Source organism: Prionailurus viverrinus, chromosome B4, assembly GCF_022837055.1.
Source record: "Prionailurus viverrinus isolate Anna chromosome B4, UM_Priviv_1.0, whole genome shotgun sequence".
NCBI lineage: Eukaryota > Metazoa > Chordata > Mammalia > Carnivora > Felidae > Prionailurus > Prionailurus viverrinus.
The window spans coordinates 65,651,079-65,678,710 of NC_062567.1; the positions used below are offsets into that span (position 1 = coordinate 65,651,079).

General features: G+C 35.2%; 1 protein-coding gene across 2 annotated transcripts in view; it reads left to right on the forward strand.

The window, feature by feature from the left end:
• The window catches only part of CNTN1 (contactin 1), a 366,494-nt gene that overhangs the window by 274,872 nt on the left and 63,990 nt on the right, over positions 1 to 27,632 (forward strand). For both annotated transcript variants that reach the window (XM_047868302.1, XM_047868303.1), the window contains 3 exons: positions 3,643 to 3,801; positions 15,435 to 15,584; positions 25,833 to 25,903. In XM_047868302.1, the coding sequence (XP_047724258.1) occupies positions 3,643 to 3,801; positions 15,435 to 15,584; positions 25,833 to 25,903 (380 nt within the window). The remainder of the gene's footprint in view (positions 1 to 3,642; positions 3,802 to 15,434; positions 15,585 to 25,832; positions 25,904 to 27,632) is intronic.

Consider the following 27,632-nt stretch of genomic DNA (forward strand, 5'->3'; position numbering starts at 1 on the left):
AAGATATATTAGTAGGGTAATAATGAAATAAGCTGCATGTAACAGTCCATTTGCTTACATTTTTCCCTGACTTTAATTCATTGCTTGTATATTTCTTGAGAGTGTTTGTAAAACAGTAGGAGCTTAAAGAGAGGGAGAGGGAAAAAGAGAGGGAGAGGGAGAGAAGGCAGAGAAAAAGAGAAAGAGAGAGAGAGGAGGTGGAGGTAGAGAAGAGACAGAGAAAGAGAGAGAGAGAAAGGGAGGGAGGGAGGAAGAGAAACTCTTAGAATCATGTATTGCTTTTTTCTCCTCATTGATGGAAGAATAACAAGGGTGGCCAGTTCCGAATGCCTTCTTGTGTGTGTGCTGAGGAACTGGTAGCTGCATTTTATTTTCTACCATAAAACTTTTTTCTCCATTATGAACAGGAAAAAAATGAACAAGTAATATCAGCTACACTGCTTTGAAAATCTTCCTCTGGGGGATAATACAATACTGGCCCTGAGCTGACCTCCTGGGTTGTGCAAGTTTTTCTTGATAGCACCACTCCTCCGTTTTTGCTACATCGTGATTTCTTAGTACAAACTAAGGGACTTCACACTGCCAACCTTTCCTCACCTCCAACAAATTTATCAGAAAACACTTTATTTTTAAGTGAAAACAAGTTGTAAATGAGCAAGCTGAGAAACAGATTACTCCCAATTCAATAATTACTGCTGCTTAGTAGCTCAGATGCCCAGGAAGCTCTTACAGGAATAATAGCAATAATACTTTTGATACTTAAAGTTTACTGAGGACTTTCTATGGATCAAGTCTACCACTATATTCTTTAAAGATATTGTTTCAATCCTAAAAAAAACTATTCTATATTATGATCAATTTTTATTACTCCTAGTTTACAGATGAGGAAATGGAAACAATAATTTTAAAAACTTGTCCATGGTAAATCAGGGCATAGAACTGATTATATATATAATATTTGTATATATTTATATTATATATATTCATAAATATAAATATATATAATATATAATATACACACACACATATATTTTAGAGTGTGTGGAGAGTTTGTGTGAGCATGGAAGAGCGACAAAGGGACAGGGAGAGAGAGAATCTTAAGAAGGCTCCACTCTCCTGACACTGAGTCACCAGGCAAAGAGCACAGAATTTAAAGTCAAGCCTCTTTTAAACTCCACAATCCCTGCCTTTAATAGTACTTTTCTCTCAGGCATTTTCCAGGAGATATCCGTAGTCACTTACTAGATGGAAAAGTGTACTTCGCATTACTAAGTAACATTTCCACACCAGGGTTTTGAGGATCTCAACCGACACCTTTCCATTTGTTCTCTCAATTTTACCTCCTTAGGATGATAGTCAAGGCAAATGGAAAAGTAGAGCTTGTATTGTGGATGACTGTTATGTTTACAGAACTGAGAGAAGTTCAAATGTGATATATGCATTTATGTAGACACCAAAATATTTGTTAAGAACCCATTAGCAGCCAAGCATGTATCAGAGGAAACAAAATGCACAAATTTAATTACAATGTCTTGCTTAACAGTGTTACTCTTCAATGAATGGATGACTGAGTGAAATTATTTGGCGTGTAAGATTCCAACAAATATGTTCCTAATATGCAACTCTAATCTGAACTTTTAAAATATTACTCATTTGCCACTCCAAGAACTTCAGAGAATAACAGCAGGGCAATAATTTATACTTTAATGGTTAAAGGCTAACCTATGGCAATTATGTCTTAAATCCCCCTTAACATTTTATTGATGCCATACCTTTGTGCTCAGAAAAAGTATCCAATCAATATGGTTTTTACACATGAAAAATGCAGCTTTTTTTTCTTTCAGAATATCGCACGTGTTCTATATTACTTATGTGTCTATTTTCATTTATTCTGGATGATGTATATATGTTGCTTTTAATTAACATCGAGAAGTATAAGTACACTATTAGAGATGATCGATTTATAAAAGTTTATTTATATGTTATATAAACCTCCAAATAATAAAATTTACTTCCATCAATAGGATGTGTCTTGTGTTATTTTAGTATTAGCAGTAATGTATTTGTATGGATCTATCTATACCTTTTCCCCCTTGGGATCAGCTACAAGGAAATCATCTATACCTTAGCAAAAACCAAAACCCATTTGCAAAAACCAAAACGATGCAGGCTAAGCATCTGATTTGATAAATAACGAGTAAAGTATATATATTTAGCTACGCATGTCTTTAGTACTACATTCACAATGAAAAGCCAAAGGTATCATTTTACCAAAGTTGTTATTATATTTAATATGCCTAATTTAGTTGGGGATCGACTCCTTTCTGGTGTAAAGAAAACAAGTGAGAGTATTTTCTGAGATGTCTATACAAGGATGTCTCCATTCCCTGAGAACCTGCTGTGGCATTGTAAACAATGGATGCCTCTGTACCACTTAAAGGATGTTTTTCTCATTTTTATAAACAAGAAATTGTGATGTAAAGTATAAATCCCTTGTATGCCATTATCGTGGCATTTACAATTATAGGTTTTTTTTGTAGTGTTTATTTATTTTTGAGAGAGAGACAGATCATGACCAAGGGAGGGGCAGAGAGAGAGGGAGACACAGAATCTGAAGCAGGCTCCACTCTCTGAGCTGTCAGCACAGAGCCCGACGCGGGGCTCGAACCCACAAGCCGTGAGATCATGACCTGAGCTGAAGTCGGATGTGTAACCCACTGAGCCACCCAGGCACCCCGACAATTATAGTTATTTATTTGCTGGTCCGTTTCACTCTTTTCAAGACCCTGAAAAGCTCCTCCATACCCAAAAGTTATGCATCATGTGTTTTTTTCTACTACCTGGCATAGTGTTCTCAATGAGTAATATTGGTGCTGACCTATGAAGCATCTATGAAAACCTATTTTTAACATTGTTTTATGTCCTGCATTAATAATCTTTCTGTCCTAAGACTCTTCAGTATATTATTTTGTGTTTCAGAGCATTTCTGGTGTATCTGAGTTGATGACTGTTTTTTGCATTTTATGGAAATAGAGATATTTCTTTTCATATTATTTATTCCCATTACTGTAACTAATATGAATGTGTTATCCAAAATGATACAATAATTCCCAGAATTTTCTACTCCAAGTAAAATAAACTACCTAGACCATTTAGGGTTATAAAAAAGAATTTGTTCCATCTGGGGGAAGCACAATGAAACATTTAACTAACTATTCTCATATCTGGACTTATTTGTGCTACCATATCTGATTTATGAATTATGATTTATGCAAACATTTATTAACTTGCTATACTCTGTTAGGTCCTATAATGCCAATTGAATTTTATAAGTCAAAGGTTGTCGTGTGTATCCATTTTATGAACCCAAGATTGTCATATTTATCTTGAATAATGCCATTTCTAAATGATAGCATTTATCTCCTTTTTCAAAGAGACACCATGAATTCATTTAGCAAAGGCCATAATATTATTATTATTATCATCGCCTATTATAGTTTATATATTTCAAAAGAAATATGGCAACACAGATTATATGATACAAATGTTCTTTAATTTCATAGAAGATGTTTTTTGTATTCTAATGTGCACTTAATTCGCTAGCTGGGATTCATTGATTCATTACCCAAATTTTCATTCCAGGCCCTCCAGGCCCTCCAGGTGGTCTGCGAATAGAAGACATTAGAGCCACTTCTGTGGCACTTACTTGGAGCCGTGGTTCAGACAATCATAGTCCTATATCTAAATACACTATTCAGACCAAGACTATTCTTTCAGATGACTGGAAAGATGCAAAGACAGGTAAGTTTCATTTGTCTGATTAATCTGTGCATATTTTTAAATGAATTCTTTTCACAAAAATGAATATCTGGACTTTTTAAGGATTTCATCATCTACCTTGAAATGCTTTTCTATTTTTAATTTTTTTTTCAAGTATCCCTGTGGGATGGTAGTGAAGAAAACCACAAGGAACTTAGGCATTTTAAAGCTGCAGGGGAAGCAGCATTTCTGAATCTATAATGGGAAAGCAAAGAGAGGCCTCCTAGTTTTCTAGTTTGCTATGTGTAATTCTAAGGTTTATTAGGAAAAAAACTTCAGGAAATCTTTTTTTTGGCAAATGATATCTATAGCTTATTATTTATGACCCATTTTTTTGCAATTACATAGGTACTATTATTCTGCATTTTTAGAAAAGCCACTTTGATTATAAATATTAATTTAAGCACCCAGTTTCTCACTACTATAGCCTTTTTTTTTCAAAGATGATCATACCTGCTTTGAATTTCCTCAGAACATATTTTCAATGAAGCTTTGGGTGTCCATTTTTTTTTCTTATACTAAGGTATTCTAAAAGTGGATCAGGAAAAATAAATGAGTAAGTGGGTTCCCTCCTTTGTAGCTATTCCCATTGCCATTTGTCATGACTAAACTATAACATCACACATCAGTTTATCTGTTGTAATGTCAAAGAAAATGAAGGATCCTTTCAATGAAATAACCTGTTTCTGTTTGTCATTTTGACATTATTTTTAAACAAACTTGTAATTGCTAGAGTTTCTTTTAGATATAATGAAGAGACATAGAAATATGTGCTCAGTTGTCACAAGGGGAGAAAAAAACAAAATGAATAAAATGTTTATCTTTTTAACAATTTGAAAAGAAGTAATCCTAGAATATCCCAAACCTGCTCTTATTTTTGCTTTAACTAACATAATGGGATTTAATTGTATTGATCATTGAGAAGTTTTAGTTTAGATTTAATTTTCTTTGATAATTTATTCCTATTATGTGAAATGAACTAAATATAAACCTGCAGGCTGTTATGAGGGTTTGGATATATTTTAGTACTGAGGTATTCTCCATATATTATATAAAGAACACGAGTTAGAAACAGGTGAAATATTTCTGCTACATTATGCTCGCGAATGTAAGTTATCTAGCAATAAACTTGGCAAAATCAGACCATTTGAAAAATAATATAAAAACAATTTAGATGCTTGATAAACCTAAAGTATGGATATTTTCTATTTCTCTGAAGTGTATTAAAATGGATGATAATGATAATATTAGATATCTAGCCTAATTGACACTGATTATAGATACTAGAGAACAGAATGCAATGAACACATTTAAATTTGGTTTGCTTTGAAAAAGGAGTAATAATTGTAATCATTTTCATTAAATATATGTTCTTACTAGGTAGCTGAATAAAAATACACTTATCATTAAAATATCTATATCTATTCCACTAGAAAGTAAGTTCCATGAAGATGAAGGTTTTTATTCACTGCCCTACTCTAACTCCTAGATCAGGGCCCATAATGCTCATTTATTAAACACATGCTGATGGGGCTCCATTGTGTGCAAGAACCTGTCCTAGATTCTGGATATACACCTGGCCATCCATGAACAAAACAGAGAGAAGACACACACACACACACACACACACACACACACACACACCATACCCTCAAAAGAGTTTACATTCTAGTAGGAAAGATGGCAATGAACAAATAATTACAGTAAATGTACAGTAAAATATACAGTAAGTCCTATGGTGATTAGTGCTAAAGAGAAACAATCGTGAAGAGGGATCATGATACAGGAGTTGCATTTGAAAGAAAGGGTGCTTCTGATATTAATCTAGTCACCCCAATTTTTGCATGGTTCTTGTTTACATGTTGTGTCTTTCACAACTGTCAGCCTATTTCAATCTTTGAATCTATAGTATGTTTTCTGTTGAAACATATAGCTGCATCTTATTTTTTATCCTGACACCCACTGCCTTTTGATTGGATTCTTTAATCAATTAATATTTCCTGTTACTATTTATATAGCTGGGTTTATATATGCCATTGTATTTTATTCTGTTTATTTTTTTAAGTTTTTATTTAAATTCCAGTTGACACACAATATAATATTGGTTTCAGGTGTACAATTTAGTGATTCAACACTTCCATATAATACCTGGTGCTCATCACAAGTGCATTCCTTCATCCCCATCACCTATTTCACCCTTTCCCTGCCCACCTCCCCTGTGGTAACTATCCATTGTATTTTTGCTTACTAAATGTTTTACTTGTTTTTGTTCCTTTATTCCTTCTTTACTGCTTGAGTGAATATTTTCTAGTATAACATTTTAACTACTTTAATGAATATATATATTTATGTAGTTAATGGTTACTCTATATATACTATATATACATTACTGAATATAAATAAATGAATTTTTAAATATAAATATACATATTTTTACTATAGGGCTCACCAGCTACGTCTGAACTTGTTAGAATACTTCATATGTTTACTAACTTAATTCCAGTGAGATATGGAAATGTTACTCCTAGATAACTCTATTGCATCTTACCCATTTTTTGGTGCTATGTATTATTTTTATACCTCTCTATATATTACAAACCTGTTATTCTTCTGCTACTGTCTTCTAAAGAAGCTACAAGAAGAAAGGAAAGCAAATACATATTTATAGAGTTTGTTATATTAACTTTTTTATTTTCCATTTTTAGTCCTCCTCATTTGTTCCTGTGGATTTGAGTTACCATCCTTACTTTGATAAAACTTCGCATCCACCTGCCTTTAAGATATTATCAAATGTATTACACTTCTGTATGTCTTAGGCCCAACAAAAAATTTTATTTTATAATATAAAATATATACAATAAATATTTTTAAATGTTTATTTTTGTGTGTGAGAGAGAGACAGAGCATGATAGGGGAGGTGCAGAGAGAGAGGGAGAAAGAAGATCCTAAGTGGGCTCCACACTGACAGCAGAGAGCTCGATGCTGAACTCAAACTCATGAACCGTGAGATCATGACCTGAGCCGAAGTCGGATGCTTAACCGACTGAGCCAACCAGGTGCCCCTATAATAAAAAAAAAATATATATGAAACTCATGAGACAGAGTGAAATGATAGTTGATGTCAGCCACTAAATTTGGAGGTAGTTTATAATGCAAATAGCAATAGTGGATGACAAGATATGCAGGGGCTTGTAGATCCTACAAGGAATTTTCAAACGAAGGAGAAATAATGGTGTATGGAGAAGGGATTTCTGGAGGGCCAAAACTAGAAACATGGAGAATAGCTAGGAGGATATTGAAGGTGAGGGATGTCCAGTTCGGAGATGTCAGTGTCTAGGACAATGGGATAGCAATGCACATGGAGAGCAGTGCATGGGTTTGAGATATATTTTTGAAGGCAAAACAGAGCTTTCTAACAAATTGAGTATGTATATTGAGAGAAAGGGCAGAATTGAGGATGGGAAATGAGATTTTGGCTCTAGCATCTGCACAGAAGGTAGAAACATTCACTGAGACAGAAGAGAGATTAAGTGCAGGTGAGGACTTAGTTCCATTTTGGAAAGTGTTCTCCATTTATTTATGTAGAACTGAATTTCCATCTAGTATAATTTTCCTAAGTGAAGAACTTTTTTAATATTTCTGATTGTGCAGGTTTCTGAAGTCAATGACCGTTAGCTTTTGGAAATTTCTTTCATATCATATTTCTGATAATTTTTTGAATATAAATTCTAAGTTGTTTTTTGAGCATTTTATTTTTTATTTTTTTAATGTTTATTTATTTTGGAAAAACAGAGAGACAGCGTGAATAGGGGAGGGATAAGAGAGAGAGGGAGACACAGAATCTGAAGCAGGCTTCAGGCTCTGAGCTGTCACCACAGAGTCCGACGCAGGTCACAAACTCACAAACCGTAGTGATGACCTGAGCCGAAGTTGGATACTTAACCAACTGAGCCACCCAGGCACCCCTTTATTTGTTATTTCTTTTATTTTTTAGTTTATTTATTTTGAGAGAGAGAGAGAGAGAGAGAGAGAGAGAGCGAGCGAGCAGGGGAGGGGCAGAGAGAGAGGGAGAGAGAGAATCCCAAGCAGGCTCTGAGCTGTCAGCACGGAGCTTAATGCTGGGCTCAATCTCGTGAACTGAACCATGAGATCATGACCTGAGCCAAAATCCAGAGTTAGAGGCTTAACTGACAGAGCTACCCAGGCATCCCTTGAACATTTTGAAAATATTATTTCTTTATCTTTTTGCTTTTGTTGTTTCTGATAAGAAGTGAACTATTTATTGTTTTTACCTTATATTCCTATATTTAATGTGTCCATCATGTCTAGCTGCTTTCAAGATTTTTTTCCTTTTTGCTTTTCAGCTTGATGAAAATATATTCATCCTGGTGGGGGTTTACTGGCAAGCTTGATCTTTGAGTTGATATCTTCCTTCAACTTAGAAAATTCTCAGCCATTATCTCTTCAGATATTTCTTCTGCGTCATGCTCTCTTTCTCTTCTTGGTCTGTGTTGCCATGTATGTTAGGTTGTTTGATGTGTTCCATAGATCATGGATGTGTGTGTTTGCTTCTGATTGGATAGTGGCTAATGAATTGTCTTCACCCTCATAGATTCTTTTCTATGCTACATTCAGTTTGCTGAAGATCCTATAAAAATTATTTTGATTTTTTATTTCTATTTATCTCCAGGATTTTTTGTTTCCAGGATTTGGTTCCTTTTCATATTGTTTACATAGTATTCCACAGAAATTTCCTTTTTGTTTTGCAAGTGGTGCACCACTTTTTTTTCACTTTTGTTTTTGCAAGTGGTGTAATTTTTCTATAGTCCTTGTCTGATCATTTAACATCTGGCCATCTTTAAGTCTGGCTCTGTTGATTGTTTCTTTTTTTCCTTTCTTGAAAATGAATCACATTTCTTTGTTTTCTCATGTCCTGATAACTTTTTAAATATCCATACATTGTGTAAAAAAGAACAGTGGAGCATAAAATGAATACTACTTGTATCCTGGAAAATGCATGTCATTTTTCCAAAACTGTCATTTTGTCACTACAATCTGTAGTTGAGGTGATCTGGCTTTTGCCATTAGATTCAGTTCAGTACAGGGTCAAGTAAATTTGAGTGGAGGATCAAAACCTCTCTCACATGTGAATGCTTTCCAGCCTTCCCATAAGACTTTGTTTGTTCTTCTAGCCTGGCTCTCTGGGAGGGTTCTATTAGCTTCCCTTCTTCTGCCCCAGGCAGCTGTTGTGTAATCATTAGTCTGAAGACCGGAGTTCCTGAGGGTGGGTGGGGGAGTGGTTCTCAGTTACAGGTTCACTCAGACTTCAGCAGACCCAAAACACTTGTCCCTCTCTGGGGAGGCAGATCTGTCTTTGCTCTCTTGCCACTCACACAGCCACACACAACCACATACTTATTCAGGGTAAGGCCTGGAGTGCATATGGTGGTCTCCATTTTCCTGCTTTGCTCTTAGACTTGAACAGATCTGAGATGTCTGTGCCTCAGAGGGAGGTTTCTTTTGGCTCTCTTGTCCTGCCCCCAGCTGTTTTTGGTACACTTGGTGAAGGCCCACAAAAAAAGAATTGACTGATGGGTATAGATGCTCCTTGATTTGGGGGCTTCCGGGATTCGAAAAAGCCATGCCAGCCTACCTGTTGTCTTTAAATATCTGTGAAAAGTTTTGTTGTTCCTGAACATTAATGACTATGCTCTCCTCTCCCTGTTCCTGTACCTATTCTTCTTCACAAATTTCACAAATTCAGCTCTCTGATAGGCTATGAAAAATGATTATTTTGTAGATTGTATTACCTGTTCTTTTTATTAGTTATGTAAGTAAAATTCTCTTGTGACAGTGTCCTAAGCAGAAATGAAAAATACTTTTTGCGGTAAATGCAACCATGTAGTTTTTATTTATAGTGGTGCCCACCAGAAATGGAAAGTATAAGACTAAACTGTTTTATGAAGGTAATTATTTAAGGTATTCAGTAAATATTTTTCAAAGATACCAAGTTTCAGCAGTCCAAGGATTACATTTAGAATAATGATCTGAAAGAATAGACTGTATGCTTTGAAACAATCTATTGTAAATATTACTTCTCTTGGACTTTTCGGGGATGGACAGCAGAAATTTGATGCCATTTTCTCAGGGTTCTACACGATGCATAGATAAGATTTAGAATGTTGTGTTTGATTCTATACTGCTACTTGGAGAGGGAATTTTATAGAATATTGTTGGTGATAGGATGTATGTATGGAAGGGGACTGAACATAAAGAGACCTAGAAACCGTGCTATGAGGATCAATTAAGAGAACAAACCTGAGATATATTTTCTAAAATGAAGAAGAAAAATGTCTTTGTGTTTAAAATTCCGTCATGTGGAAGCCTCGAATTTATTGGTGCAAATCTGTAATAACGTCTTAATACATAAATGTTTCTTTAATGTTAGATTATTTCCTTAGAATAGATATTTGTAAACTAAATTATTTAGTGTAAACATGCCTAAACCCATGAGCTGAACTAAAAAATTATCCAGTAGAAAAGAAGAAACAATTTCTATTACCACCACCAGCATATGAGTATCTCTTCTACCACATCTTTACTTAGTTTTTAGTGTTTTTTTTAATTCTTTGCCACATTGTTAGGTTTTAAAAAATGAAAAAAAAAAAAAAGAAAAACCACTAGGCTTCTTGTAGGATACTTTGTAGAATTTGCTATTTTCTCTTTTGCCTTTCTGTAGCCTCACTTTTTGTTGTTCTTATTTCAAATATGAATTTCTGGGGTTTTATGAGGTTACATTCAAAATTTCCTTGGAGAAAAATCAATGAATCACATCTTTTGGGATGCCAGAGCCCAATTTGCTTCTCTTTCACTGCAGAGAACTTTGCCAAATCTATGGCTCCTTTCAAAGTTCTGCCAGAAGACCTTGTGGGTGGGGTCTGAAGGCTCTAATATAACACAGAACCAATGAGAAGCCTGTAAATGCCCTTTTCCATTCTCAAATGCAGACCTGCTTTATCACTAGAACCTCTGAGTGGCTTCTGGATAGTTTCAAATGCTTGAATTTTGGATTGAGAGGGAAGAACCTAAAGGTTCTGAATGTATTTAAATTCTAAGGAAACACCAGGATTCAGTAGGCAACTTCAAAAAATCTAGAACAGGTGGGATTACATTGCCTAGAGTTATTCTTGAAACAATATATTTTTTAGTCCAGAGGTCATTCCGGCTATTTCTGAAGCTTTTCAGTTAGTGCATGTGGCCTGATGGCAGAGTGCCATAAGCATGGTTTCCAGGCAACAAAAACACTGTGAATTATTGGCCTTAGGATACCCATGAGGCTTGCTTCTCTTTTCCTCCAAAGATTAGTCACAATCTTTTTTATTCTGAGCCTCAGGGACTCAAGGCATTTGCAAATGAATCTATGGATTATTGTGTATGGTTGGTTGTTAAAGTAAGACCTTCTCAAGAGGGTCTTTTGACCTGAGTGTTAACGTAAGGAGCGTGTCTCCTGCTCTGTATCCCTTTGATTGAGAGTTACACTCAGGAGTAAAACCAAGATTTAAACAGCTATCAGGTTAATACTCAATATAGTTTTTATAGGGAGAAGCCTCTGGCAGTCATGATACAGTTAAGATCTGATTTTCAATACTGAAATTATCTGTTAAACGATGGCCTGACTCAGAACTGACCCACTTAAAACTCAGGATCTTGAGACCCCAGTCCTGATTCCTAGCACTTGCGTCAATTGTGCAAAGTGCTCTCCTCTCTTTCTGACTCTAGGAATAACAAACAGGTGGCAAGGAACTTGGCTGAAGAGAGGGGACACAATGTCCTCTGCTTCTGACTGTTCTGCATTCAGCCCGGGTATGAATCTGCTTCCAAAGCAAAGCTGAACTCTGCTCCTGTCTACGTGGGTGGTTTTGGAAAAATAAAATATATCCAATAGTTCCTGCCAGGACTGAAGGAGTTGGGGGAGAATTGCATGGGGTAAAAATCCATTTATAGGGATATTCAGGGCCAGAATAAAACAAATAAAAATGTATAACAGAGGTAAAAGAAACAGTAGCAGTAGAGGAGAAAGGATCAGCTCACAGTTAAAGAGAGTGGGAGAGGGCTTAAGGGGACTGAGACAAAGTATACTGCCTTACAAGGGAAGATAATTTATAGACTGAATATAAGCATCAAAGCCACAGAGTGTTAGATATTTTGTGGTGGGGCAGGGTAAAGGAATGATCTTCTTGTCTTTCACCAGTAGCCTGCATGATTCAGGGATGAAGGAGACTATCGTGAGTGTTCTACACAGGGCTGTACTTCTTGCATTGAAACACTGTCTGCTCTAAATAAGTGTAACTTTTGTATTTATATTTTATGTGTAGTTTTTACAAACATTTATTAAGTAGTATTATTTACAAAACCGTATACTAGGTATACTAGGCCCAGAGAATTCCAAAACATGTAGAAGAAGTAGAAGAAACGTGGATGTTCACAAATGAACAAACAAGGGGAGGCAAAAGAAATATTTTTAGTGTGGACTGCCTGTGTCAAGATTGGAGCTGGGAAAAAGAGAAATTCTCGCAAGCTTTAAAATCCTCTTCTCATGATGTGGTGTTCAAAAGTCCTGCCCCAGTTTGTGGAATGGAAAACAGGCATGATAGAAGCAACTTTTAATTCTAGATACATTTTTCTAAAATGAAAATGCTAGTCTTTTTTTTTGGCTAAGTTATTCCTACTGCTTATGCAAATGGTTTTATTTAGGAGATATTATAAAAATATACCAATACATGTTTGTTTGGGATATTTATATTCTCATAAGTACTAATGTTAATGTATATTAACAAGAATGATTATAATTGGTTTTGTTCCAGAAAGAGCACTTTTCATGCCTTTAGCAATCCTGGTAGAGAATACTATCCTTAACTTATAGATACCAAATTCTTTCCTACCCATTCAGAAGATGCATTCCAGAAGTCCATCTTCCTACCAACCACCCACTTCTTGTTTCCCCTTCTGAGAAAGTCATTTGCATCCCTGAGCCAATGGTTTCTCACTGGTGTTTATCTTATGGTAGTAACTCCAAGGCATTTTGCTCATTCCTTCTTTCTTCATCTCGGTCATTAAATCAGAGGACTGACAGCTTCACCTGGAATCCAAAGCCTACCACAAAATGACCCCACTAGACCTTTCCTTCTTTACCTTTCACCATTCCTCCAAATATTTTCTGTGGTCAAGTCTGATTTTCTACTCTTTGAACATATACTCGACCTTCCATTTATTTAGGGGTGTTTTCATACTGGATGATCACGCATGCTCAAAATCAGTCTATTAGCTACAGTTTCCACTGCACATCCTTCTGGTTCTTCTTGTTTTGACTCAACATACTCTTGCCTGTACTTGTTGGCTGCCCAGCTGCTTGAAAAAGCCTGGTTAGCTTTGACCATCATGAGAATAGCATACCCTTGTCAAGAGAGACCCTTTGGAGGGCTTTCAACATTCCCATTCTTCAGGCATTTAAATGATGCTGGGATTAAAGGCATCTGGGTGGCTCAGTTGATTAAACATCCAACTCTTGATACTGGCTCAGGTCATGATCTCAAAGTCATGAGATCCAGAGTCTGCTTGGGATTTTCTCTCTCCTTCTCTGACTGTCCCTCCCTCTCTTTCTCTTTCTCTTTCTCAAAATAAATAAACATTTAAATGGTGCCGGGATTTTGCAGCACAGGGAGGGGAAAGATTGGACTGCCTCCTTGAGCCTTCTACCATATGTTTTTACTTAGGCCCCAAATTCATAAGATCACAAACTCATAAATAATCCCATCAGCTTCTGACTTTAAAACTCTGTATTGGTTCCCTAGGGCTGTTGTAACAAACTGGTTGCTTAAAACAACAGAAATTTAGACTCTCACAGTGCTGGAGGCCAGAGTCCAAAATCAAGGTGTTTGCAAGGCTATGCCGTCTCCAGGGGCTGTAGGGAACAGGTATTCCTTACCTCTCCTAGGTTCCAGTGGCTCCAGATGTTCCTTGGCTTGTGACCACATCACTTCAACTTCTGTCTCTGTGGTCACATTGCCTCCTCTTCTACATATGCCTCTCCTCTGTGTTTCTCTTATAAGGATGCTTATTATTGGTTTCAGGGCCCACTTAGATAATCCAGGCTAATCTTATCCCAGGATCCTTAACATAATTCTGGTCTTAATCTTCAAAGGACACACAAAGACTGGTTTTCCAGATGACTTACATTCACAGGTTCTTGTAATTTTGGAAGAGATAGAACTTTTTGGTAGGCACAGTTCAACCCACTACTATAAAATTTTTTCTTTTATACTAGGCTCAAAATTATTGGAAGGTCTCTAGAAGGGAAGCGGGCTACCCAGTGTCATAACAACCAGCTATATTTTTTTCTTTTCTTTATGAAGAGCACTTTACAAATGAAAACTACACTTCCTTCCTCCAACTATCTAAAAGAAGTCCTTGGGTATATGAAGTAAAGCAAATTCTGATTTGCTGTGAAGGAAGGGTGGAAGAAATATTAAATAAAGAGGCAGAATCAAAACAGGAGAAGACAAAGCCAAATTTTCAATCAGAAAGTCAAAAATTACATCAAATGTATAGAACAAGTTCATCACAAAATAAGAGAAGAGATGGAAAAATTAGCATCCAGGACAGTTACAATTATGGCAGGATGAGGCATGGCATGGTCTGAGCCACACAGGAATTTGTCCAAAAGCAGAAACCAGGACACTGGGATGCTTGGCATTTATTGTAGAGATGAGAACAACATCTTGAAAAACTATAGATTCATGGTCTGCATTGCCAGATAAAAAATTCCCTAAATAGTAAATAATGAGTCATAGACAAGCCTAAAGCAACACATTTTCCAAACAAGTGATGTACAAGTATTTATATGCATATGTATGTATATGTTAGTTATGAAAAACACATGTGGAAATATTTTAAGAGAGTTTAAATACTGTGTAGTCCTGCCTTGATTGTATGTTTTATCATATCTCAATGAAATAAGCAATGTTGGATCATATTTTATCCATAATTTATAATCTTTTCATTATCTAAGAGCATGAATTTTTAATAAACTATTATAACATTTGTTATCATTGCCCCAAGTGAGTTGGGTAAAAATCAACAAAACCAACTAAAAAAGAGTATAAACATATAGGTACCCTAATAATAAATCATTCACTGCCCATGTACAATGTCAGTGGATGTCCCCAAAGTTTTTAACTGTCCCAGTTGTGCTCTTCCCTCAGGAAATCTTTCTAGATTCTACCTTTAGAATACAGCTCCTTGCTATTCCAGGTAGAGTCCATGGATTAGCAGTAAATGCATGACCTGGGAGCTTGATAGGAGTGCCGAATTTCAACCCTCTGATCTTAGGCTTATGAAATAGATGATCCACATTCATATCACTTTTTGTAGTTTATTATTTATTAATGATCTCTCTGCTTACTCCCTTGAACTTAATATTTTGTCATGTCTAGTTTTTATTTTTATTTCAACTCAGTGGAATATGTGCCATTGTCTCAAAATAGTAAAATTAAAATGCGAGATTATAAAAATGATGCTGTTCAACTAATATTCTTTTTAATGTTCATTTTGTTTAGATCCCCCAATCATTGAAGGGAATATGGAGGCAGCAAGAGCAGTGGATTTAATACCATGGATGGAGTATGAATTTCGTGTGGTAGCAACCAATACGTTGGGTATAGGAGAGCCCAGTATACCATCAAACAGAATTAAAACAGATGGTGCTGGTATGTTGAAGAAACTTTTGAAAATTTGAAAGGTTTATATATATGGTGCCACTTTTATATATAGTTGAATGTATTTGGAAATAAATAATACTCTGAGGTAAGTGATTCATCTAAAAATGTGTGTATGTACTTCACACAGGTGTGTGTATTCTGTGACAAGACAGTCAATCAAGAAAAAGGTCATATGATGTTTAAGAATATTTTTACATAAGGAATGTAAGGAAAGAAGTAAATAGAAATCTCTGCGTATTCCACTTGGAATGACTAAAACGAAATTGGTATTTATAATATAAACTTGCATATTTGGGTGCCTGGGTAGCTCACTCAGTTAAGCATCTGTCTCTGGGTTTCTGCTTACTTAGGTCATGATCTAATGGTTCATGGGATCGAGCCCTGAATTGGGCTGTGAGCTGAATCTGCTTGGGATTCTCTCTCTCCCTTTCTCTCTGCCCTTCTCCCACTCTCATGCTCTCACATACACACTCTCTCTCTCTCAAAATAAATAAACTTAAAAAAAATGTAAAAAAAACTAAAGGGGCACCTGGGTGGCTCAGTCAGTTAAGCGTTGGACTCTTGGTTTCAGCTCAGGTTGTGATCTCATGGTTTGTGAGTTCGAGCCCTGCATGGTGCTCCGGCTGATAACATGGAGCCTGCTTAGGATTCTCTCTCTCCCTCTCTCTCTCTGTCCCTCCTCCACTCTCTGTCTTTCGAAATAAATAAACTTAAAAAAATTAAAGATTAAAAATTAAATTGCTCAAAAAATAATTTAGAACTTATTTTCAAAAAATTATCACAAATATGAAATGAAAGAAATTTCCTAATGTACAAAGGCTGAAGGAAGGTCTTTGGGGCACTTGGGTGGCTTAGTCGGTCGAGTGTCCGACTTCAGCTCGGGTCATGATCTTACCGCTGGTGGGTTCAGCAGGCATTGGGCTCTGCACTGACAGCTCAGAGCGTGGAGCCTGCTTCTGATTCTGTGTCTCCCTCTCTCTCTGCTCCCCCCACCCCTGGTTGCTCGCGCTCGCGCGCTCTGTCTCTCTCTCTCTCTCTCTCTCTCTCTCTCTCTCTCTCTCTGTCTCTCTGTCTCAAAAATGAATACACATTATAAACAAAGCAAAACAAAGGCTGAAGGTCTTTGACTCCAGCAACCTGCATTAGCAATATTAAAAAACTTTTTTACTTAGGAAAAGTATACTAGATGGAAATCCAGTTCTGCATAAATAAATGGAGAACCCATTTGAAAATGGAACTAAGTCCTCACCTGCACTTAATCTCACTTCTCCCTCAGTAAATGCTTCTACCTTCTATGTAGACACTAGAGTGAAAGCCAATTAATCATCCTCAATTCTCTCTCTCCTCTCTCTGCACCTCCCCAACTTGTGCTCTCTCTCTCAAAATAAGTAAATAAATAAACATTAAAAAATAGAATGTAAACTCTCATGTAAATTTTGAATCTTAACCAGGGAGGCTCTTAAGTAACGAGTTTTAAGATTTAGAAGATTCACAATTCTGCATGTCACTCAAAAACATTTAAAACTGTGTGGTCGTGTGGCATGGTCGGGGGTGGGCGGAGGGTAAGATAAGCAGGGAGTGGAGACCATGGAATGAGAACTTCCCAGATCTAAACCACGAAGAGAGTCATAGTTTCTCTGAGAAATAGCTAGAATGTGTTCTTTTAATACTAGGTGTCACTCTAAATGTGCTCTTTGACCCTAGCTCAACCATGGATGTTGTTCCAATTCAGGTTCACATTTTTAGGCGAAATACCAACTCCATTTAAATAGCCTTTGGTGCAGAAGTACTCAGCTCTATTTTCCTTTTCCCTGAATTACCAGGCAAAAATACTGTTCTGATTATAATAATAGCTCTTTTTTTATTATTCCTTGTGTATGAAAATGAAAATGTTAAAGTTAGAGAGGGAAGAAGCCAAACCATAAGAGACTGTTAAAAACTGAGAATAAACTGAGGGTTGATGGGGGGGTAGGAGGGAGGGGAAAGTGGGTGATGGGCATTGAGGAGGGCATTGTTGGCGTGAGCACTGGGTGTTGTATGCAAACCAATTTGAAAATAAATCTCATATTAAAAAAAAAAAGAAAAGAAAATGTTTGGTAGGCTCTCTGAGTTTCTTTTTACTATGCCTTGCCAAAGTTCAGTGCTTTATTTGGGAGAAGAGATTTTATTTATTTATTTTAAGTTTATTCACTCTGAGAGAGTGCAAGTGGGGGAGGGGCAGAGAGAGAGAGAGAAGGAAAGAGAATCCCAAGCAGGCTCTGCACTGCCAGCCCATAACCCAATGTGGGGCTTGAACCCTTGAACTGTGAGATCATGACCTGAGCTGCAGTCAGACGCTTAACCCACTGAGCCACCCAGGTGCCTACGAGAGAAAAGGTTTTAAAAGGATGATAGACTGCTGTTAAAATCTGTTGTGGTATCTTAATACCGCCAATCCACATTGCTGGCTACCTCAATTTCTTGGCCTAACTTCTAAATAGAATTATGAACTCTCATGTCTTAGTTTTTAAAGCCAGTTATTCACAGGACTGCCATCAGTAATCTCTGAAAGTTTCATGTAGTTTGCTACATTATTTACCAGATAAAAATAATGATTCTGTAATTAAGGAAGATAATAAACATTGAAATACTGATCTTCACTGAGTATTTTCACACATATTTCAGTTAATTCTTTTGATACTATTTTAAGGTAGGTATTACTACCCAGTGTTCATTAATGGGTAACAGACTCAGAGACAGTAAATAATGTGAAATTCATATAATTACTTGCAAGACTCAGTTCAAATCCAAGATCTGTTTGACACCTATTCTCATACATTGAGCTTTCTCTCTTAAGGGCATTTGCTCAAGCAGGACTCTAAAAGTGTGTACACAGGGAGCCTGTGTAGCCCAGTTGGTTAAGCATCTGACTCTTGATTTCAGCTCAGGTCATGATATCATGATTTGTGAGATGGAGTCCCTTGTAGAGCTCTGCACTGACCATGTGGAGCCTGCTTGGGATTCTCTTTCTCCCTGTCTCTCTGTCCTTCCCCCACTCACACACAGCATGCTCTCTATCTCTCTCTCAAAGTAAGTAAATAAGCATGAAAAAAACCCCAAATATGTATTTATATAAAACTTTATTAGTGTTCTAGGAGTAGTTTAGATTTCATCCTTAACTATAAAGCTAGATATGATAAAATGCTAATTTTTTGTTTGTTTGTTTTGGTATATTCACCTGCGAAATGAACACAACTGTTTCTTTTGCTCTACCTGACAAGCATCTCATTAGGATAGAGAGGTAATATAAGTTGAAGCTTTGTAGATTACAGATACCATATAGCCAGGATCCTTGTGTTTGGTTTTTATTATTAGTCCCTAGAGCCACTTGTGTTTTTAGTATAAACTTCTGTATGATGGACTTTCTTGAAAGACAAAAATAAAAAGGAACATGGGCATGATCTGACCAGTGGTTTTAAACCACATAATTTCATGCTGAGATATCTTGTACTTGATTTGATTTAACAAGTATTCATTTTCAAAATAAAATTGTAAAAATAAAATAAAATGATTAAGTTTATGCCTAAGTAAACTTTTTTCAGTTAAAAAATTATAATATTCTTGGGGCATCTGGGTGGCTCAGTCAGTTAAGTGGACTTTGGCTCAGCTCATGATTTCATGGTTCGTGGGTTCAAGCCCTGTGCCAGGCTCTGTGCTGACAGCTCAGAGCCTGGAGCCTGCTTCAGATTCTGTGTCTCCCTCTGTCTCTCTCTGCCCCTCCCCCACTCATTCTCTGTCTCTCAGAAATGAATAAACATTAAAAAAATAAAAATAAATAAAAATTAAAAATTATAACATTCTTATATTTAAATATAGTCCTTTAAAAAAAATCTCTTGAGCTTGGCTAACTTTCCATGATGTCTGGACTAACATTGTATGAACTAAGACTTAATCTGAACACATGTTTTGAAATACTAAATTGTTCATTAGAGGAGGAAGGAGCTTTCTCTGGCATTGATGATAGATACAGACCTTCTCCTCTCCTCCTCAGGAAATCTGTTACAAACAATATCTTAATTATTTAATTTCAGAAGGTGATTGCTTTGGTATACATGGGTTGATCATCTGGAAGGAATTATTGTAAGATCTTTTTTGTCATCTCAAAGTAGAAATGATTATGTTTTTAGGAATACGAACAAAAAGTGTCTCAGAGAAAGACTCAGTCTGACTTTTGAATCTGAATTTGTGATTTATATTTAGTATCATATTTAGAAGCTCAGGATCATTTTCGTATACTCAATTTATACGAAATTCTAAAGACCTTTCAACCTCACTGTCTTCCTACTCTTCTGAAAGCAGTGTGTAGTATTGAAGCTCCGAGACACCGATCCTTCAGTAGAATCTTGGTGCCATTGTTTCAAACCTTAGATTACGTAACCTCTCTGTTTTCTCATCTCAAAATGGAAATTATTTATTTTTTGAGATTTTATGATTTTATGATTTATGATTTAAAAACATATAATGAAAGAAGTTAGTACTATCTAGTGCATAATATTTGCTGCCTAATATTCATTTATTATGCTATTATTCTCATTTTACAGTATAATATGCTTATAAGAAAATATTGTCTACTCTGTAATTGATCACCTCATTTGACAATGTATTTCCATTTTTTATAAGCATACAGAGAATCACATAGCTTCATGTATTTTCTAATCATTTTAGAAGAATATATATATATATTTATATTTAACATAAATACAAGAATATACGTTTAATATAATAAAACTAAATAGAATTTATCTTTAAATATTGTTTTTCTTTTCTTCTTCATTTTAAAAAATGTAATATGCATAAAATTGGACATTCACATTCTTTATTCTAACAAAAAAATAAAAATACTTTTTAAAACAAGGGGATGTTTGTCTTGCCATGTACCATTATAACAACTCCCTAAGAGATGCCAGCATATGTTATGTGGGATAAAGGCTGGTTCCCATTTGATGGAAAGGTTGCCCCTGCACCTCATTATGCTGATTGAAAGACACAACATTATCTAATGCAGCACATGCCCTTATCTGTCCAATTACTTAATGTTAAGATCGCAGTGCATGGTTGGGTATATTCTTTGGATTCAGACAAGTGCATTATAAAATGGATGGTCCCAAATGAAGAATTAGAAGATGTGTTTGTAATTCATTGTAGCCCATTTAATTTTGACTGTAAGAAAGAGATAACAAAAGCATCCTTCAAAGTAATGTGTCATTAAGACATACCCGCATAGCTAATGGATCTGCAGGTGCAGTTGGTGAGTTGATATCCTAAAATGGCACATTTGGGTTTGTTTTGACAGCTTTGGCATTTATTTATGCCAGATCAACCTAAGAAGGAAAAGAGAAAAAAAATACAAGAATCAGCACTTTGATCCTTTATATAGAACATTAATTCTGTGTCTAATGAAGCCATTCTCTTTTTATTTAGTTTTCTTTTTAGTCATTTTAGTTATGTTTGATAAAGGAGAGAAATGGTGCTAAGAGCATGTTTTGTAGCTAGCAAGTTACTGATAAATTTATTTGCTATCATTGGTAATAAAAGAGAGAAATATTTTTTTAAAGTAGCAAAAAGTATAGATTTTTAAGCAATGAGGAGGCCTGCATTAAAGCTACTCTCCATGTAAGCACTGTGACATGGCTAGTTAAGTAACTTCCATTGGGATTCATTTGCCTTTCCTGTAAAATGGGATAATTTTACTTCCCTGTATGCTTACTTCAAAGGGCTGATCTGAGTATCCAGTTAGGTGCAGTATGTAAAAATCACTTCTGAGTTCTAATGAGTCTTTTATGAAGCTGAGCTGCTTCATTCATTCGGCAGACTTTCACAAGTTGGGGGTACTTAACTCATTAAATTAAAATTAGTTGTACATATTCACTTGTTGCTAAATTAAAGAAAGTGCATCTTCAGTACTGGAATCAGATTCTATTTATGTTGCTATCTTTAGTGCTACAAAATTATTTGTGGAAGGGAAAAGGAGGAGCAAGAAGGGTAAGGTGGTCGTTCTAGAAATTGGCAGTTAATAGAGGAGGATGAAAAGAGAAGCAGTGATAAAGCCATAGTGATAATTGCACGTTATGATGAAAAGAACCCATTACCAAATATATTTTATTCTATTTGAAAACAAAGTTCACACATGCATTAAATAGTTTTGTTTTTAATATCCTGAGAGAAACTAGATTTCATCCTTTTACTTAAATGAATAGTGCATAGTTGGTTTGAGTTCTTCATAATTTCACTGTACCTTATGATCATTTCAGTTTGTAATATTCTTTTCTGCCCATCCAACATTTCTTCAGATGACTTATTTTTAGATTATCATGCTTTTGAGCAGTTAACAAATTTACTCCGTTCCACCCATTTAAATTTTTCCTGTTTGAGATCAAAGCCTAGATTCATAAACAAACCTCCAATTTCAGCTCTAGAAGACCCTACGACATTAATATTATTGTGAATTATCTCAGACCCTGTATTGTTTTTACCTGTTATGGGAAGAGCATCAGTTTAACATGGCAGATGCATTAGCAATATTAGCAATCTGTTCCACCAGCGGAACAGATCATTAAGAGTTACAAATAGCTACTCTCATTTGAATATCCAAATATTATGCAGTTCATTTGGTTTTGTTAATGGCTAATCACAAAGAATGTATATTTAAAAGTAGAATAAAAGCAGATGCAAGACTTTAATTGTACTTTTAATCCCTTGGTTTTTCTAGATTCTAGAGCATTACAGTTACAACCATTTGAATCTCTTCCTAAAGATTTTGTTTTAAATCACAATGAGATTTTGATGCAAATTAAATTTGAAAGCTACGTTCATGGTAACTTTATTTCTGTAAAAATGGCTATACAAATTAAGCAATAATTAACAAGGACTAAGTAGTCAACAATTGATTTTGAATCAAGGACCTGTCTTCATATACTTCATGGTTGTTACAATTTAGGGTTTGTCATAAGTCGGTGTGTACACTGTTAAAAAAGAAAAGAAAGAAAAAACAAAAGCAAAAAAACGCTAAAGCTCAAATTGGTACTTCTAAGGAAATTACCTAAGCTTTCAAATCTAAAAGTAAAATTGGCAGCATCGGTTTTTTTCTAAACTGAACGAGTAATTATGACATTGGCTTGAGTTTCTTTTTAAATAATTTTGAGTTCTGTGACTGAAATACAGAAGCACTCTTACAAACATCATTAGGAAATCACTGTTAGACTGAACTCAAGGCAGAAGAACAAATTTAAAAGCTATTTTTAACATGTCACAGTAAAATGATAAATATTGTTTATTCATGATTAATTCAATAATTTTCTATTTTTTCCTAAATATCTCATTAAAATCTTTTAAATGATTTATTGTTAAAAGAAAGTTTACTTTGTTCACTGTTAAATTGCTTTGGAGCCTAACGCTGAATAAACTGCCTTGTGTTAGAGTTATTTACTTCCCTGAAAGGAATCATGATTTGCCCAGGTTTTCTGTTCTTGCAAAGCTGAATGCAAATATACAGTAGCTAGGTGCTCAGATTTTTTTTTTAAGTTTATTTATTTTGAGAGAAAGAGAGAGTGCAAGCAGGGGAGTGGCAAGGGCAAAGAGAGAGGAAGAGAGAGAATCTCAAGCAGGCTCCACACTGTCAGTGCAGAACCCAATGTGGGGCTTGAACCCATGAACCGTGAGATCATGACCTGAGCTGAAATCAAGAGTTAGACACTTAACCAACTGAGCCACACAGGCGCCCCAAGGTGCTCAGATTCTTGTCAGTTATGTAGTTATGTATATGTCAATCCCACCTGTGAAAAAAAATGCCCCTTAGTTGCTAAAGCTAAATCTGCACATTCAAAGCTAAATGGAGGACATTAAGTCAATAATTCACCTAAGATATAAAACACTCTATTAGAAGGTACAGTTACCTTTATTCCTGCCTTTTATTTTAGCATCATAAGCTGACTGGGTGATCTTTGAAGGGCAAGTCAATCTTGATTTATTGAAGCTTGTTAAAGGAGTTTGAAATAAACATTATGAAATGGAGAAAAATTCAATCTAACATAATACACATATTTCATTTTTAGCTCTAAATAAAGAGGTTAATTTTGATTATAATGAAAAGGATTACAGTGAAGTGCTTTGGCAAATAATACTTGATCTGATGAAGGCAATGTTTGATTCAACAAATTACAGTGTAATAAATTATTCTAAGAGTTATTTTTGAAATTATTTGCCTGTGACCACAATACTTGTACTTAGAGTTAAACACACAAAATTTGATCTATTCATGGATTGAAAGACAGCATGTTCTTTGTTTCTTGTTTCTTGTAGCATGTAGAATTTTAACTTCAGAATATGAGTTATGTGGTTTAAAAGGTTTCCAAGAGTTATTTTAATATCCAGGGTTCAATATGTATTTTATCTAAAGCACTACAATTATCTTTTAACACCTCTGTGCACTCAATTTTTATTTCTAACACTTATGTGGTGACAGTTGAATAGTAAAATAAAATCTCTCAAATTCATATTCATTCCTAATCAGAAATGGAAATCATCACATGGTTTATAGACATAAAACCATACATTTTGTTTCTGTGCAATTAACATACATATCTCAACAAAGAATTTGCACGGCTAACATAGGAGAAGTTGTGAAGTATTTTTCTTTGAGTCACAATTATTTGTTGGTATGTGCAGCTTAGTAAATGAACATGTTACTTTGAGCACTCTGAGGAAGGTATGACTATTTCCATGGGAAGGATGTGGGGAATCCAGGGATAATTCATCTTTCATCTGTTCTTTTTTTTTTTTTAATGTTTATTCAGTTTTGAGAGAGAGAGAGAGTGTGTGTGTGTGAGTGGGGGAGGGGCAGAGAAAGAGAGACAGACTCCAAACCAGGCTGTAGGCTCTGAGCTGTCAGCACAGAGCTGGAACTGGAGCTCTAACCCATGAACCTCAAGATCATGACCTGAGTTGAACTTGGACACTTAACCTACTGAGCCACACAGGTGCCCTTCATCTGTTCTTTAAAATTTTAACAGATCTGGGAATGATATCTCAGACTGAGCCACAACAGTTGCATGTAAAAACACGGACTTCATCCATGTAGCTGGTCTCCAAGTGCATCCAGTACAAGACAAACTATGCTTTATTTATCTGTGCAACTCCAGTTAGATAAGAATCCAATAGTATACAAATCTGATGAGATATAGCAACTACCCTAAAAGATTTATAGGGAGAGAGAATAACATGGAGAAAAATAAAGAAGAGGTCATTGGACTTAGCAATTTGAAGCAATTTTGTGATTTGTGATTTTTTGAGAGAGTGAATTTAGTAATATAAAGAAGTGGAAAACAGATTATGGGTCATTAAAAAGCTATTACAGAGTGAAGTACAAAGCATAGCCATATATCAGTTCTTCTTTGCAGCTCTGTGACAAAGTGTTTAATGGTGTGGAGGGTAAGAAGAAGGCAATATTACAGATAATTTTTAAAGATGGAGAGACCGTAAGGTAGAATCCAGTAGAACAAGTGAAACTGAAGGAAGATCTAAAAAGACAGAAGTGTGGGAGAGTCGGAGTCCCTGATGGGGCAAGGTTCTAGAAGGTATTTAGGAACTGGAAGTGAGAGTACCAGAAAAAATATTAGATTTCAAATATTACCAGATGTTTGGGAGAAACTTTATCCAATGTTAATGCACAGGAGCTATTTAATATTATTTGTAGATTGAAGCATAAAACTAACACAACAGTAAATTATAAGAAGGTCATACGTTTCAAAAGTAAGAGCTATGGAATATTTTCCCAACAAAATAGATCTAATCTTTCAAAATCATATTAAATGAAAGGACACAGGAAAAAAAAAAAGATGTGTGTGGGAGGGCAAATTTGCTTTGCTCCCCCCTGCTAAAGAAAACCCATACTTTCCTATGGCACTGAATCAATTTTTAGCTTGGCAGGAAAACATATTTATATTTATATTTATATTTATATTTATATTTATATTTATACTTATATTTATACTTATGCTTATATTTATATTTATACTTTATATTTATATTTATATTTATAATTATATATATAATATATAATAGATTGCAGCTACTGTGAGGCATTATCATTATAATTGAGTGGGTAATGTGTGCAGCTTGTGTTTCCTAGTGAAGAAAAAATTTATGGTCTTGGAGTACCAGAAAAAATTGCATAACCTCATTTTTTATTGTTTGTTTCAGCTCCTAATGTGGCGCCTTCAGATGTAGGAGGTGGAGGTGGAAGCAACAGAGAGCTGACCATAACATGGGTGGTAAGTATGAATAAGTTGCATTTATTATAGGCTGCTTTACCTACACTGAATCTCAAAACCATTTTGTTTCCTGAAATAATATGGAATAAAAGACAATGCCCAGAGTAAACCGGTTTTGTTTTGTTCTGTTTTGTTTTTGTTTAAATATAATAAAAAAAATTGAATTGGCAATTAGGGAAATTATCAACAAGTAGAAGAAACTGAGTTCACCAGAGATTTCAATGTAGATTTTGTCTCCATTAAGTGAATGTAAAGAGAAAATTGAATTTTGAGTGGAAAGCAATCCACTGTTGTTCTGCATATGGTTGTTATTGACATTCATTTGTTGATTTATGCCTTATGAGTTAACTCATAAGGTAGAAATCTAGTGAGTGTACATTGAACACTTTTATTCATGGTCAAGATAGAATCAGAGGCCAAGGATGCTAGCTATCTATTTGTTTTCTTTGCATGACCGTATCTACCACCTTTCTTGATTTGTAAGAATTACCTGGAGAAAAATAGGAATTTGTGGTTTATAGAGTACCAATATAAAAGTTATTGCTGTTATTTTTGGTGAAATAAATAAATTGTTCACGATGTATTTTAATTTAAATAAAATGTGAATTTTATTTTTAAAAGAACATAACAAAGAAATACCTTTTATAACCATAGATGCAAAATTTAACAAAATGTTGGCAAATTGAGCCCAGCAAAATACTAAAAGAATGATACGCTATGACAAAGTAGAGTTTATCCCAGCAATGCAAAGTTGGTTTCACAAATCTCATCATATTGGCAGAATAAAGGAATGGAACCATAGGATCTTCTCAATAGATGCATAAAAAGCACTTGGCAACTTAAAAAAGTCATTTATTTTTTAAAAATTCAAGGTAAACTAGAAATAGATGGGAATTTCCTACACCTGGTAAAGAGTATTTATAGAAATCTTGTAGCTAATATAATGGGCTCAGTGGTGACAGACTAAGTGTTTTCCTTTTAAGTTTGGACACAGAGCAAATATATCCCCTCTTGATGTTATAATAGTCCCCAACCAGTGAAATAGGGCAGAAAAAAAGAAAAGGAAGAGGAAGAGGAAGAGGAAGAAGAAGAAGAAGAAGAAGAAGAAGAGGAAGAGGAGGAGGAGGAGGAAGAGGAGGAGGAGGAGGAGAAGAAGAAGGAGAAGGAGAAGAAGAAGAAGAAGAAGAGGAGGAGGAGGAGGAGGAAGAAGAAGAGGAAGAAGAAGAAGAAAAGAAAAAAGAGCACGAAGTGTATATGTGCAGACAATTCTAGGAAACCTATAAACAACTTTTAAAATTAGTAGGCATATTTAATAGAATTGCAGGATACCTAATCAATGTTCTAAAGTCAAATGTTCTTTTATATTTTATTGGTTTGCTGCTAATAAAACTTTAAAAATACATTTATAATGACAATTAGAAAAACATAAAATACATAGACATAAATTAAACAGAAACATACAAGACTTCTCTACCAAGAACTACAAAATATTCCTGAGAGAAACTAAGGAAAATCCAAATAAATGAACATAAATAGCATGTTCATGGATTAGAAGAATCAAGTAAATTTGAAAAATAAAAACAGAAAAACAAAGGTGTAGGATTTCACTACCTGAATTCAAAATTTACTAAAGCTGCATTAATTAAGACAATGTGATATTCCCATAAGGACTGATACATATCAATGGAGTAGAGAGCCCAGAAATAGATTCCCACTCATATGATCAATT